The 13,835-nt window shown below is 41.7% G+C and overlaps 1 protein-coding gene across 1 annotated transcript; it reads left to right on the forward strand.

Moving 5' to 3' along the window:
* Nucleotides 1–1,922: 1,922 nt before the first annotated feature.
* LOC103400126 (leucine aminopeptidase 2, chloroplastic-like) lies at nucleotides 1,923–3,921 on the forward strand. The gene is made up of 2 exons (XM_070814667.1): nucleotides 1,923–2,060; nucleotides 2,688–3,921. Exons 1-2 carry the CDS (start codon nucleotides 1,923–1,925, stop codon nucleotides 3,684–3,686), a joined length of 1,137 nt encoding a protein of 378 aa, XP_070670768.1. The 3' UTR covers nucleotides 3,687–3,921.
* Nucleotides 3,922–13,835: the final 9,914 nt, after the last annotated feature.

A 13,835-nucleotide genomic window follows, 5' to 3' on the forward strand; every position in this document is an offset into this window, starting at 1 on the left:
CTAAGCCTCGACTGTAAAGACAGGATCTCGGAAACCTCTTCAATCGAGATGTGCATCCAAGGCATGCAATGGGGTTTGCAATACATCCTTCAAGGCATTAAACCGCGGACCTTCGAGGAATTGGCCACTCGCGCCCATGACATGGAGTTGAGCATCGCCCATCATGGGAAGAAAGAACCGACCGCCGACTACAAGAACGAAAAAGTTCTTGGGACAAAGGTGGAAAAGGCTGCATGGAAACCCACCAAGGAAGCGATGACGGTCAACACATCTCCCGTCAAAATATCCACACGAGGCAAGGCGATTCAAACCGAAGCTTTTCGTGATCAAGAGATGCGTAGACGCACTTTGAAGGAGCTTGAGGAGAAGACTTATCCATTCCCCGACTCTGATGTGGTTGCCATGCTAGATGACCTGTTGGACAAGAAGGTGATCAGTTTGCCTGAGTGCAGACGGCCAGAAGAGATGAATCGCACTGACAGTCCAAGGTACTGTAAATTCCACCGCTTCATCAGTCATCCGACAGAAAAATGTTTCGTGCTGAAAGATCTCATCATGAAGCTGGCTCAGAAAGGAATCATCGAGCTAGATCTTGACGATGTGGCGAAGTCAAACTATACCACCTTCACTTTTGGCTCTTCCGACTCAAAGTTTTCACCTCAACCGCTGGGGGCATCCTCCAAGACAAGCAAAGTTGAAGGATGGACTCAAGTCACTCCTAAGAAATTGCATAAGAAGCATACGTCTCCTCCACAAGTCCGCCAATCGGAAAGGGGGCAAAGCAGCTCTTGTCAACCTTCAAAGCAACATGAACGTGTTGAAGATGATGAAACTTCGACACGAAGATCGTCCGTCCCCATCATGATGCGCGACTTCTTGCCCGAAGACTTCTTCAATCACGCGGTCAAAGCTCCTTGCTATGAAAATTGTAAGGAACGCCTCTCCCGGATTGCTTGACAAAATTCACAAAAGCTCATTGTCCGCACGAGCCTAAACTGTAGGACACAATGCTCCTTGTTCGCACGAGCCTAAAACTGCATGAACCAAAGCTCCTCGCCTACACGAGCCTAAATTGCATGGCACAATGCTCCTGGTCTGCACGAGCATAAAAGGCAACACCAACGCTCCTGGTCTGCACGAGCATAAAATGCGACAACCCAAAGCTCCTTGCCTGCACGAGCTGAAACTGCAACACGGCACCAAATGCTCCTTGTCTGCACGAGTTGAAACTGCAAACGGCACCACCAAAAGAAAATACAAAAAAAATATATATATATCTATGTATTTGAACTACGTCTTGACTTGATCTCTTTCTTTGGAAGGGTACGTAGGCAGCTTAAATATTCAATTTCAAGTTCAGTCACATCAAAATTAAAAAAAAAAGTGTTTTATTAAATAGAGTCAATTTTATTACAAAAAAAAAGAGAGATATATATATATGTGTATATATATATATATATATATATATATATATATATGTATATCTAGTTCGAGCAGCAACAAAAGAAGGCAGAAAACGCCATGGACTCCAAAGCAACACCAGGCCCAAGCCTGTGTCAAGTCCAACGTCCAAGCCTGGTTCTCTCTCGGTCCGTACACACCTCAAATCACCATTTCCCTTGCCAACAAGCCCAAAACAGGCCTGGGCCCATAACGCACAGACCACGCTCAAGTTGATTTGCAAGACCATGACACGTACAAAGTGACGGACCGGCTGAGGAAGGAAGTTCGAATGCCACTGAGGAAGGTTCTCGAGCTGCCGGAGGTGTACATACCAGTGGGTTTCGATTCCGTACAACAGAGTGGTTTCCGTGGTGATGAAGAATTACAAGGAGTTACTTGGAGGCTGCTGAAAACTCTACCTCTCTTTCTCGCCTTCATCACTGCACCAGAAATTCGGAATTTCCAGCAAGCATTAGAACATGGGTTCCCCGCCGCAGAATCCCAACTGGGTCTTCGATTATAGTGTGATTGAGGACATTCTTGTGCCAGGTGGTGAACTTCCATCTCTTGACCCACCACTTCAACCCGTTCATCTCGCCCGATTCGAGTTGGGTCGGGTACCACAAAGTGCAGAAGCAGCAGGATTCCACTAGCCCAAATCCGAGTCCAGCTCCCTTTCTAGCATCGTCTTTGACGCTTGTAGCAGCGCCGTCAACAACATGAGCAGCTCTCCACGACAACCACAGCAACTCCAGCTGCACGACGAATGCTTTGTCGCTTTGAGTCACCACCACTCAAAGCTCTTCCGATCAGAAGAAGGCAATTGTCGCCGTCGACAACGACGGTTCAAAGAAGATTGCTGATACTTTTGGTCAGAGAACTTCGATTTACAGAGGGGTCACCAGATTTATTACAAACTGACAAAAAGCAAACCCGAAACGTCTATTAGTCAGATACAAATACATGGCTCCAGCGAGCAATTGGTTGTCCTTCTCTCTCATGTCTCCCATGGAAATGCTGAGGTCCTCTGAGTCCGATCAATCTCCGGCGGGATCTCGACCTTTAACCCGGTTCGATCCTCATAGATCTGAAATTGCCATGACTCCCGTGGATCTCTCCTCCCTTTCCCTTCGTCTCTGTAGAAATTTGGGGCACCCAGAGGGCACCCAAATTCGGTCTCTCCCTCTTCATCCGCCGCTGCCAACCTAGGCAGAGCAGAAAGCGACGCCGCCTTCAACCTCTAACTTCCCGTCTCCACCTTCTTCGTCCAAAGCAAGCACCATCGACTGCAGTCCGACGAATCGCTTGCGGCCAAAGCTATTCGAGCCTCGTCGGCGCATCGCGACTCCTCTCTCTCCTCCACTTACGCTGCTCGCGGTGCTCGCCTGCTCTCTGCAAACATATTAGATGAAGAGCAATGCAAAGAATTGAAAATGGGTTCTTATTTGGCTGTTGCCGCAGCCTCAACAAATCCCTCGCATTTTATTCACTTGATTTACAAACCCCCTGGCGGACCTGCTAAGGTCAAATTAGGGTTGGTTGGTAAAGGTCTTACCTTTGACAGCGGTGGCTACAACATCAAGACAGGGCCTGGCTGTTCAATTGAACAAATGAAATCTGATATGGGAGGTTCAGCAGCCGTATTAGGTGCAGCAAAAGCCATTGCTCAAATCAAACCAACTGGTGTAGAGGTTCATTTCATTGTTGCAGCTTGCGAGAATATGATGAGTGGAACAGGTATGAGGCCTGGAGACATTGTGACAGCATCAAATGGAAAGACAATTGAGGTCAATAACACTGATGCTGAAGGTAGACTTACTCTGGCTGACACATTGGTATATGCTTGTAACCAAGGTGTTGATAAGATTGTTGACCTAGCAACCTTAACCGGTGCTTGCATAGTTGCTTTTGGACCCTCAATAGCAGGTGTCTTCACACCAAGTGATGACCTGGCGAAGGAGGTGTTTGCAGCTTCAGAAATCAGTGGGGAGAAATTTTGGAGGTTGCCAATGGAGGAGAGTTATTGGGAATCAATGAAATCCGGAATAGCCGATATGCTCAACACCGGTGCTCGTCAAGGTGGTTCAATAACTGTTGCTCTCTTCTTGAAGCAGTTCATTGATGAAAAAGTTCAGTGGCTGCATATTGACATGGCCGGGCCTGTTTGGAGTGACAAGAAACGCACTGCTACAGGGTTCGTTGTTTCCACTCTGGTGGAGTGGGTTCAGAACAACTCTTCTTAAGTAGCTGAAGCGTCCGGCGGGAGAAGCATTACATCAGCATCACCAGCCTGGGTACAAATCCATGTTGATGGGGTTCTTTGATGCCGCGAGTCGGACTTCAGTTGATGAATAAAACGTGCAGGAAAAGAAATGGCAAGGGTTAATGGACCTATGGACATAGTCTTGTTCAAGTTTTTACTGCGAAATCCTTCATATCTTTCCTGTAAGGGTCGGTTTAATTTCTCCTTTTGTATGATTTGCCTTTTATCTTGTCGTACACCACGTCTTCGTCTCGCCATTTGTGCGATACGTCAAGACCACCGCGCGCTCCTGCGGGCAGCGAGGACAGGATAAATGCAGTCCAGCAAGCATACGGTGCCGGTCAGATCCGGATGTTAGGGGTGTACATACAGCGATCGTGGATCATTTTGCTAGTGACAGCTTGCGCCATGGTCCCCATCTATGTGTGGCCCCCACCTATTCTCGAGCTAGTTGGAGAGACCACCAAGATTTCTGAGGCCGCCGAAAGGTTTGCAGTGTTGATGCTTCCACAGTTACTCGTCTATGCCATCAACTTTCCAATTCAATAAAAATAAAAAAAAATCTTACAAGCACAGAGGAAAGTTAGTGTGATAGCCTGGATCTCAGGTGCAGTACTTGTAGAACATGCATTTCTCAGTTGGTTGCTGATGATTAAGCTCGTTGGGGGAGTATAGGGTGTCTTGAGAGATTCCTTCAAGTTCATCCTTGCCGTCTCCGCCACAACGGATACGCTTGAAAATTGGGAGGATCGACGAGAGGCTGAGGTCGTCTAAGCTTGTGCGACTCGGTTGAGTTGCTGAACACGTGGAAGATCCCCTACTACATCTGCACGTCCGCCCTCTCTGCCCATCTTCCACCGCAGCGCCTGGCCTCCCTCGAGCTCATCACTATGGCCACCATGATAGCAAAAAAACTTCAACGACCGCCGTCAAACGACTAGCCGGTCATGAAGCTCGAAGCACCATCTTCTCGGCCTCCTTGCTCCGCTCCCTGCAAGTTCCTCTACCCATCACCCAAATTTATACACAAAAAAAAAAAAAAAAAAAGAGGGTGGTGGTGCATCTGGCACCACGTGAAAAAAAAGGGAAGGGTGCATGGGCACCAACTAAAGAAACAGAAAATAATACAAAAAATAAGAAAAAAGGGTTTCATGGTGCGTCTGGCACCATGTGCAGAAAAAGAAAGAAAAAAAAAAATATATATATATATATTTATATAAAAATAAAAAATAAAAAATAGAAAAGAAGGAGAAAAGAAAAGAAAATGAAGTTATGATAATATGGTGTGTATGTACATAATATATGTCTGTATATAGCAACAAAAAAAAAAAAAATGCATCGAGAGAAATAAAGTCCATTTTATTTATTTTTTTCTGGAAATTTTACACAAATTTGCACTATGCATACCTTAAAAAAAAAAAAAAAAAAAAAATCAAATCAAATTTACAACAGGGGATATTCAAGGACGATCAGGTGGCGCCTCACAACTCGGCAGAGCTCCAGGAAGAGAAGGCGTCGGAGGTTGGCTGTTTGAAGCCTCAGCAGTCGGTACAGCCCCAGAAGACGAAGGTAAATGCTGCTGGAACAAACCCACAAACCTCCGATGATCAAGTAAAATCTGACCATCAGATTCCTGCATCTGGTCAATTTTCCTCTTCATGTTTGTGGCATAGTTATGTGCAAGCTTGTGCAACTGTTTATTCTCATGCTTGAGCCCTCTGATCTCTTGTTTGAGACTCATCACTTCAGCCGCCAACGATTCAACTTGACGGGTTCGAGCAAATAGGCGTTGGGCCATGTTGGACACAGAACCCGCACACTGCACACTAAGAGCCAGGGACTCCTTAACAGCCAACTCATCTGACCGCCTGGAAAGTAGTCTGTTATCTTTGGGAGTGACAAGGTTCCGGGCCACCACCGCAGCGGTCATATCATTCTTCATCACCGAATCCCCAACAGTAAGAGGACCAGTAGGGGATATGAAGGATGGGCGCCATATGTTGTCTGGAGAAGGCGGGACTGCCTCTTCACCAAGATTCAAGTCAAAACGACGGTCGGAGGGTCCAGACATTTTCAAAGTGTTGAAGGAAGAAGAGATCGGACAAATCAAGATCTTAGAAGTGCAAGAGGGGAGTTTTCACAAGCGAAAATTCAAGTGTGCTTTGAAACGAACTGCATGCCTCTATAAAAAATCAGCACTCGACGGGATTTCAGAGATCGAAGAGGCGAGCTCAGAATTCGAAGAGGCCATTCAAAAATCGAAGAGGCAAGCTCAGAAATCGGAGAAGCATCTTGCTTTTCCAGACGCGTCAACACCCGTCACACGCAAACTCAGCTTTGCGGAAATCACGGGCAATTTGTTAAAGCGCCAATCCCAGATATCGAAGAGGCGCCAGTCTTTTCAGCCTCGTCATCACCTGTCATATGCACACTCAACTTTGCGCAAATCACGGGCAATTTGTCGAAGATTTTCGGTGAAGGAGAAAGCACGTGAAATTTTATTGTTCAATCACGCGTTAGTTGTCGACACGAGTGAAAGAATAGTACCTCTACAAGTATTAAAGAACTTCCTATAAACTGTCTACCTTCACCCTACATAGTAAGGCAGACATACATAACATTTCTTCATCTCCAAAAATGCTTTCCCAACGAAACCTCTCGAGTCATTCAGTGTTCCTTATTCCTTGGGGTACCTCTGCAAGCCAATGACTCCAAAGCAAAAGTATCTCATATCACCAGGGTAGAAAGCAAGAGTATCTCATATCATGCGTTCTCTCTGTCCTTTCCTTTGTCCTTGTTCTTACCTACAAAGACAAGGATAAAGAAAACAATATGCCGGAACTTCCACTCGAACTCGGGTAAGGAACCGACTGCTTGGAACCCTTCCCTGATTGCCTACCTAGCACTGCTCTCGAGTACTCGTTTCGCACTGCTGCTGTACTTCCAAAGAAGCTGCCACATCTGCCTGGAGAACAGATAAGGCAAGTGAAAATGATACCTTGCAGCATGTGGAGACAAGGTGCAGAAGGAACAAGCAGAGAAGAATGCGGTTTGCACAGTCAACTCAGCAGAAGGAGTCCGAACTGAGGAACTCGAGAAGCTGCCATATCTGCCTGAAGAAACAAGCAGAGAAGAATGCAACATGCACAGCCAACTCGGCAGAAAGAGTCTGAGATGAAGAACTCGTTTTGACCCTCAAATTCTTGGGTCGACTTACTAGGCGTTGTGGGCTGCACGTGCCGATTCACCACCCTTGAATCGAATCCTTAAAGATCAAGTCACCAACTGGAAGAAAAGCCCATCAATCTTGAAGATCATACCGTTGACCAAACTGCTCAGGTGTGAATTAGAAAGATTGAACAAAGAAACAGGTTGTCACCTTCATCTCGTGCCTACTTGCCATGTGTTCGAGTCAACCTTCAAGAATCAAGCCTCAACGGCCCTTGAAGAAGTTTCCGGCCAAATTCAAGATCAAGCCTCGACGGCCCTTGAGGAAATCACAAGTCCGATTCAAGATCAAGCGTTCACCATATTTGAATCAAATCCAGTTCAAGAACAAGCTGTGGAAAATCAACAATTGGAGGAATCCAAAAAATCCTCCAACCCAGTTCAAGATCAAAGTTGTGGAAAGTCAACAAGCGCAACAAAATACGTGCCGATTCATCCACTACCAAAGCCAAATATCATCTACCACATGAAGCTCCTTGTGGCCCAATTTCAACCTTCAAGATCAAGCCTCGACGGCCCTTGAAGAAATTCCAAACAAAAGTTCAAGAACAAGCCTCAACGGCCCTTGAAGAAATCTCAAGCCCAATTCAAGATCAAGCCTCGACAGCCCTTGAAGAAATTTCAAACAAAAGTTCAAGAACAAGCTTCAACGGCCCTTGAAGAAATCTCAAGCCCAATTCAAGATCAAGCCTCAACGGCCCTTGAAGAAATCTCCAGCCCAATTCAAGATCAAGCCTCGACGGCCCTTGGATCGACATCTACAGTAAGGGACTTCAAAACGCATCTCCTACACGTGACAATCACATGTATACGACGTGCTTTGAAGTGGGGGCATTTGTAGACATCGAAATTTCGGTAAATAAATGTTGACCGATAAATCAAAGTGTCAACGCTCATGTATTACATAAATTTTACACGTAACGTGTGACTCAACGAAAATTGAAATGAGTTGGAAAAGTCATCAAATAGGACACATGTCAACACCTGGCAGAAACGACTTATTTCATCTGGGATATTATATTCAAAATTAGGCATTGGAAAATTCTATAAATACAAGCCCATTTCATTCATTTAAGGGAACCAATTCATATTACACCTTGAAGCTCTGAAACTCCAAAGCTCTCAAGCATCCAGGTTCCCGAAGAATCAAGAAAGCCTTCTTCGTTCTTCGTTCATCGTTCTTCCAAGATCAAGCCCCGACGGCCCTTGAAGAAAGTGTTCTTCGTTCATCGTTCTTCTAAGATCAAGCCCCGACGGCCCTTTGGATCAACAATCATCCACCTTCAAGCCCAAGCCTCAACGGCCCATTGAAGAAAGCGTTCATCGTTCATCGTTCATCAACTGTTCATCCTCAAGGATCAAGCCCCAACGGCCCATTTGGATCGACAACATCAACGAATCCGCTCATCCGCTGTTCATCAAGCCCAAGCCTCGACGGCCCTTGAAGAAAGCGTTCATCGTTCATCGTTCATCAACTGTTCATCCTCAAGATCAAGCCCCAACGGCTCCTTGAAGATCCGCTCAAATCCACCTTCAAAGATCAAGCCCACGGCCCCTTTGAAGAAACTTCCAACTGTTCATCCAAGATCAAGCCTTGACGCCCCTTGGATCGACGAAACACCTACCAATCAACACCTTACGGAGATCGAATCAGAGGATAAATTTGAGAGAGATTGTAACCCAAAATCATCAAATACAAATATTTGTTTGTGCACGTTTGTTCTTGTCTCTTTCGTTTCAGGAATTTTCCGTGTTCACAACACTACTCATAAATGTATTTTTCTTTATAATTATAGAAAGTTTGGAGTGCAAAATAAAATTTTTGGAATGCCAATAACAATTATTTTCATAAAAAGAGACTTCATCCCAGTGAAAGATCCAAGAAGACAAAAGCCGAAGAGGACGTCCTCGCAACCTACCATGCCCAATGCCTAAAACCCAATTCTCTTTTTGGCATAGTAGCTATGCTTGAAGAGAATATCAAAGATGCATTGAATAATTTTATGCGTAGCGATTGGGATGAGATGTTGGTTCATATGTGTGAAAAACTTATTCAGTATGTGTGTGTGTAGTTTTGTAAATTGAGAGTACGGATATTTGTGAATTTAGCACATATCTCTTGTAACCAAAAAATATTTTTAGAGACTTTATTCGTTCAACAAAGATTTGTTACATGATTGATAGGCGCTTGCCGCATGATATTTGATTGACAAAACAATTTATAACTAGGGGCATTCCCATTCTCCTCTATGCTTGAAAATGTTATAAAAACAAATTAAGCATATTTTAGTATAAATTAGTAATGAAAATCTCGATATATATAATAGATAGGAATATAAGGATAATGCTGATATGTTAAAGAATGGAGGAAGATAATGATGAGCGTCGAGTGCGTTTCATCATTTCCATTACTAGCTAGCTAGCTACCTAAAGCTAGTTATTTGATAGAAAGAGATCGATCAAAGTCTCAAAGACATTTTTTAAAAGGAAATACTAGTGAGATTAAAAATTTTAAATTAAATTTACAAATAAAATGATATGGTTGTTGATGATTGGATTATTATGTAAACGTTGATTAACTTGTTTATTTCTTATCGTTGATACATCATTTGATTTACAAATTTGAGTTAAAATTTTGATTTCTCTATCATAGGAAGATTTGTTTTGTTATAAACCAAACCCTAAAAAAGTTAACTTTCGTGGTGTGTGTTGGGTACGTATGTGCATGCGCGCGCATGCTAGAGAGAGATCTAGAGAGAGAGAGAATCTTTCCTTGATATCCAAACAAATGCGTGGCAGAATTGCTTTGCAATAGAGTTGCTGCAGCAATTAGAAGATTTCTTACCGGCTGTGACTTGAACAAATAATAACTAGGTTAGCTAGGAGGTAATTCAATATTACCAGGAAAACAAGCCCCAGTGCTCCAAAATCAATGTATTCACTTTCTAGGCTAGAAATTGATGTATGTGTGCATGAATAATAGGTGTCATTAGACAGTCTTGCATAGTTTAAAGAGAGATTTTTTATGTCATCGGCTATACATAATCACGTTTATATTTCTCAATACAATTATGTGCATGTCTCTTTCATCACGTCGTTATTAAATAGTTTAGTCGACTCCAATAAAATATTTTTGAATGTCATCGATTGTATACAATTATGCGCCGATCTCTCTCAATACTTAATCACTTTAATAAACAAGAGAAACATGTGTAATTGTATAATTAAACAAGTAATTAAATACATTTGTTCTCATCATGACAATTCACTTCTCTTCCTCCATGAAGGCTTAATTTTGAATACTCTAGCCTGAAAGTTTCATTTCAGACAGTTTTTAGATTTAAGTCCATTCTTTACACTGCAATGTGCCAATGTTGTTTGTTAAGCGATGTGCCAATGTTGTTGGTTTTATGATAGGTGTCACTAGACAGTCTTGCATGGTTTAAAGAGAATATCAAAGACGCATTGAATAATTTTATCACAAATGTATTTTTCTTTATAATTATAGAAAGTTCGGAGTGCAAAATAAAAATTTTGGAATGTCAATAACAATTTTTTTCATAAAAAGAGACTTCATCCCAGTGAAAGATCCAAGAAGACAAAGCCAAAGAAGACGTCCTCGCAACCTACCTTGCCCAATGCCTAAAACCCAATTCTCTTTTTGGCATAGTAGCTATGCTCGAAGAGAATATCAAAGACGCATTGGATAATTTTATGTGTAGCGATTGGGATGAGATGTTGGTTCATATGTGTGAAAAACTTATTCAGTATGTGTGTGTATGTGTGAAGGGTAGTTTTGTAAATTGAAAGCATGGATATTTGTGAATTTAGCACATCTCTTGTAACCAAAAAAATATTTTTAGAGACTTTATTCGTTCAACGAAGATTTGTTACATGGTTGATAGGCACTTGCCGCATGATATTTGATTAACAAAATAATTTATAACTAGGAGCATTCTCATTCTCCACTATGCTTGAAAATGTTTAAAAAACAAATTAACCATATTTTAGTGTAAATTAGTAATGAAAATCTCGATATATATAATAGATAGGAATATAAGAGCAAGTTCACCCCTAAGAACTTTGTGCCAGCACCCAACCCATTTATCAACTTCAGTGAACAGTGATAGACTCTAAGACCATCTCCAAACCTGGGCTAAAAGCCAAATTACCTCCCAAATTATCCCCCCAAACACTCTCCAACCCATGTTAAAATTTTAGGCTAAATGCCAAATGTTATTTTTGGGCCAAATACCCCCCAGCTTTCCCCCCGGGCTAAATACCAAATGTTTATCGGAATTTAAATTTTTTTATATTAAAATGTTCATAAAATTAATTTACAATAATCTACATATTTATTTAAAAAAAAAATTGATTTAAGAAAAAAATTAGCCTAAGTTCATTCTTTAATAATTCTGGGCTAAAATTTTAGGGCAGAAGGGTTGGAGTAAAAAAGATGTTTCTGGGCTAAAAGCCAAATTTTTCGGGCTAAAAAATTTGGCTTTTAGCCCAAGGGTTGGAGATGGTCTAATGAATAGTAATAGACCAATGCATCCCCACCCCTAAAACTAAATAGCCTAGTCAATTTTATTAAAATATTATTAATTTTTATTATAAAATAATAATTGGTTTTTTACTTTCTGACTTCTTCCTTCTGGAAATGGACCTCCTCCTCACCACACCAACGCTCCCCCAAAAATGGACCTCCTCCTCCTGGAAAAGAAACTTCTGGGTCTCTCCGTGGCAAGAAATTCAAGCTCCCGCCTGGTCTCATACCCGTACCCGTTTTTGGAAACTGGCTCCAGGTCGGCGACGACCTCAACCACCGTAATCCCACCGACCTCGCCAGGAAATTCGGCGACTGCTTCCTCCTCCGCATAGGGCAACACAACCTCGTGGTCGTCTCCTCGCTGGAGCTCGTAAGGGGAAAGGGGACATGGTGTTGAATACATGGATTTATTAGGGGAAGGGGGTTGATGGGGTTCCAGGCGTCAGATCGGGTTCCGGATGAGAAAGACAGTAGCCATGACGTCAACATGGCGTCAAATGAGCCGTCTCCTTTCTCTGTCGATTTTAGGCTGGCCTGTGGACTGGCTTGGGTTGGGTGCCAGTCTATTCCACGGGTTGAAGTGAATTGGCTGAGTCCCAGCTTGTTTTTTCCACTGGGTGCCAGGCTATTCCACCTCCGGTGGAACTGCTCTAAAGAGAAGGCTGCTAGTATGTTAAAGAATGGAGGAAGATAATGATGAGCGTCGAGTGCGTTTCATCATTTCCATTACTAGCTAGCTAGCTACCTAAAGCTAGTTATTTGATAGAAAGAGATCTATCAAAGTCTCAAAGACATTTTTTAAAAGGAAATACTAGTGAGATTAAATTTTTTAAATTAAATTTACAAATTAAATGATATGGTTATTGATAATTGGATTATTATGTAAACGTTGATTAATTTGTTTATTTCTTATTATTGACACATCATTTGATTTACAAATTTGAGTTAATTTTTTTATTTATCTATCATAGGAAGATTTGTTTTGTTATAAACCAAACCCTAAAAAAGTTAACTTTCGTGGTGTGTGTTGGGTACGTATGTGCAAACGCCCGCATGCTAGAGAGAGAATCTTTCCTTGATATCCAAACAAATGCGTGGCAGAATTGCTTTGCAATAGAGTTGCTGCAGCAATTAGAAGATTTCTTACCGGCTGTGACTTGAACAAATAATAACTAGGTTAGCTAGGTTACTGAAGTGTCTCGGAGGTACTTCAATATTACCAGGAAAACAAGCCCCAGTACTCCAAAATCAATGTATTCACTTTCTAGGCTAGAAATTGATGTATGTGTGCATGAATAATAGGTGTCACTGGACAGTCTTGCATAGTTTAAAGAGAGATTTTTTATGTCATCGGTTATACACAATCACGTTTATAGTTCTCAATACAATCATGTGCATGTCTCTTTAATCACGTCGTTATTGAATAGTTTAGTCGACTCCAATGAAATATTTTTGAATATCATCGATTGTATACAATTACGCGCCAATCTCTCTCAATACTTGATCACTTTAATAAACAAGAGAAACATGTGTAATTGTATAATTAAACAAGTAATTAAATACATTTGTTCTCATCATGACAATTCACTTCTCTTCCTCCATGAAGGCTTAATTTTGAATACTCTAGCCTGAAAGTTTCATTTCATACAATTTTTAGAATTTAAGTCCATTCTTTACACTGCAATGTGCCAATGTTGTTTGTTAAGCGATGTGACCAATACTTTCCTAACCAATCATTCCCAAAGTACATAAAAATCTTGGTTTTATGGTCTCAACTCAGCATGAGGATGTGACCAAATATAGATGTGATGCTGAAATATCCCCACTCTTTTGATTGATCAGACATCAGAACGACAAATCTGTCACGAACACTTTGGTGACAATTTCAACACATATAATGCCTCCTTTTGGAAGATTCTTGTTTGTAATTTTGTTTTTTTCCGGAGATCCAGAAAGATCATCAGAATTTTGACATACTTTCTGCAATCTGCATATCCAAATTTAGAGTGGTGGAGGGGACTGCCTTGTGTTTTGTTCCTATAGCTAAGTCCCTAGTTTGGGAAGAATCCACCGACACTGTAGTTTGAACGTGAGCATAACGCATTATCACCTTAATCCAAGGGTTATTCAGTTATTGACATCGTGAGTTCTGACGTTTGACTCACCTAGTTGATTTTACCTATAATTCAAACAGGAATTTAAATAACAAAACATAGAAGGAAACCATACTGGTTCCAAAATATTCATAAACTTGTATAATCAGAAAATCATAAAAATCACAAACCTAATACAAATGAACAGGAAATAAAATCCTAATATATATTGTAACTTCTATAAAATTATAACCAGAAT

The sequence above is a fragment of the Malus domestica genome, chromosome 15, assembly GCF_042453785.1.
Source record: "Malus domestica chromosome 15, GDT2T_hap1".
In the NCBI taxonomy this organism is placed as follows: Eukaryota; Viridiplantae; Streptophyta; class Magnoliopsida; order Rosales; family Rosaceae; genus Malus; species Malus domestica.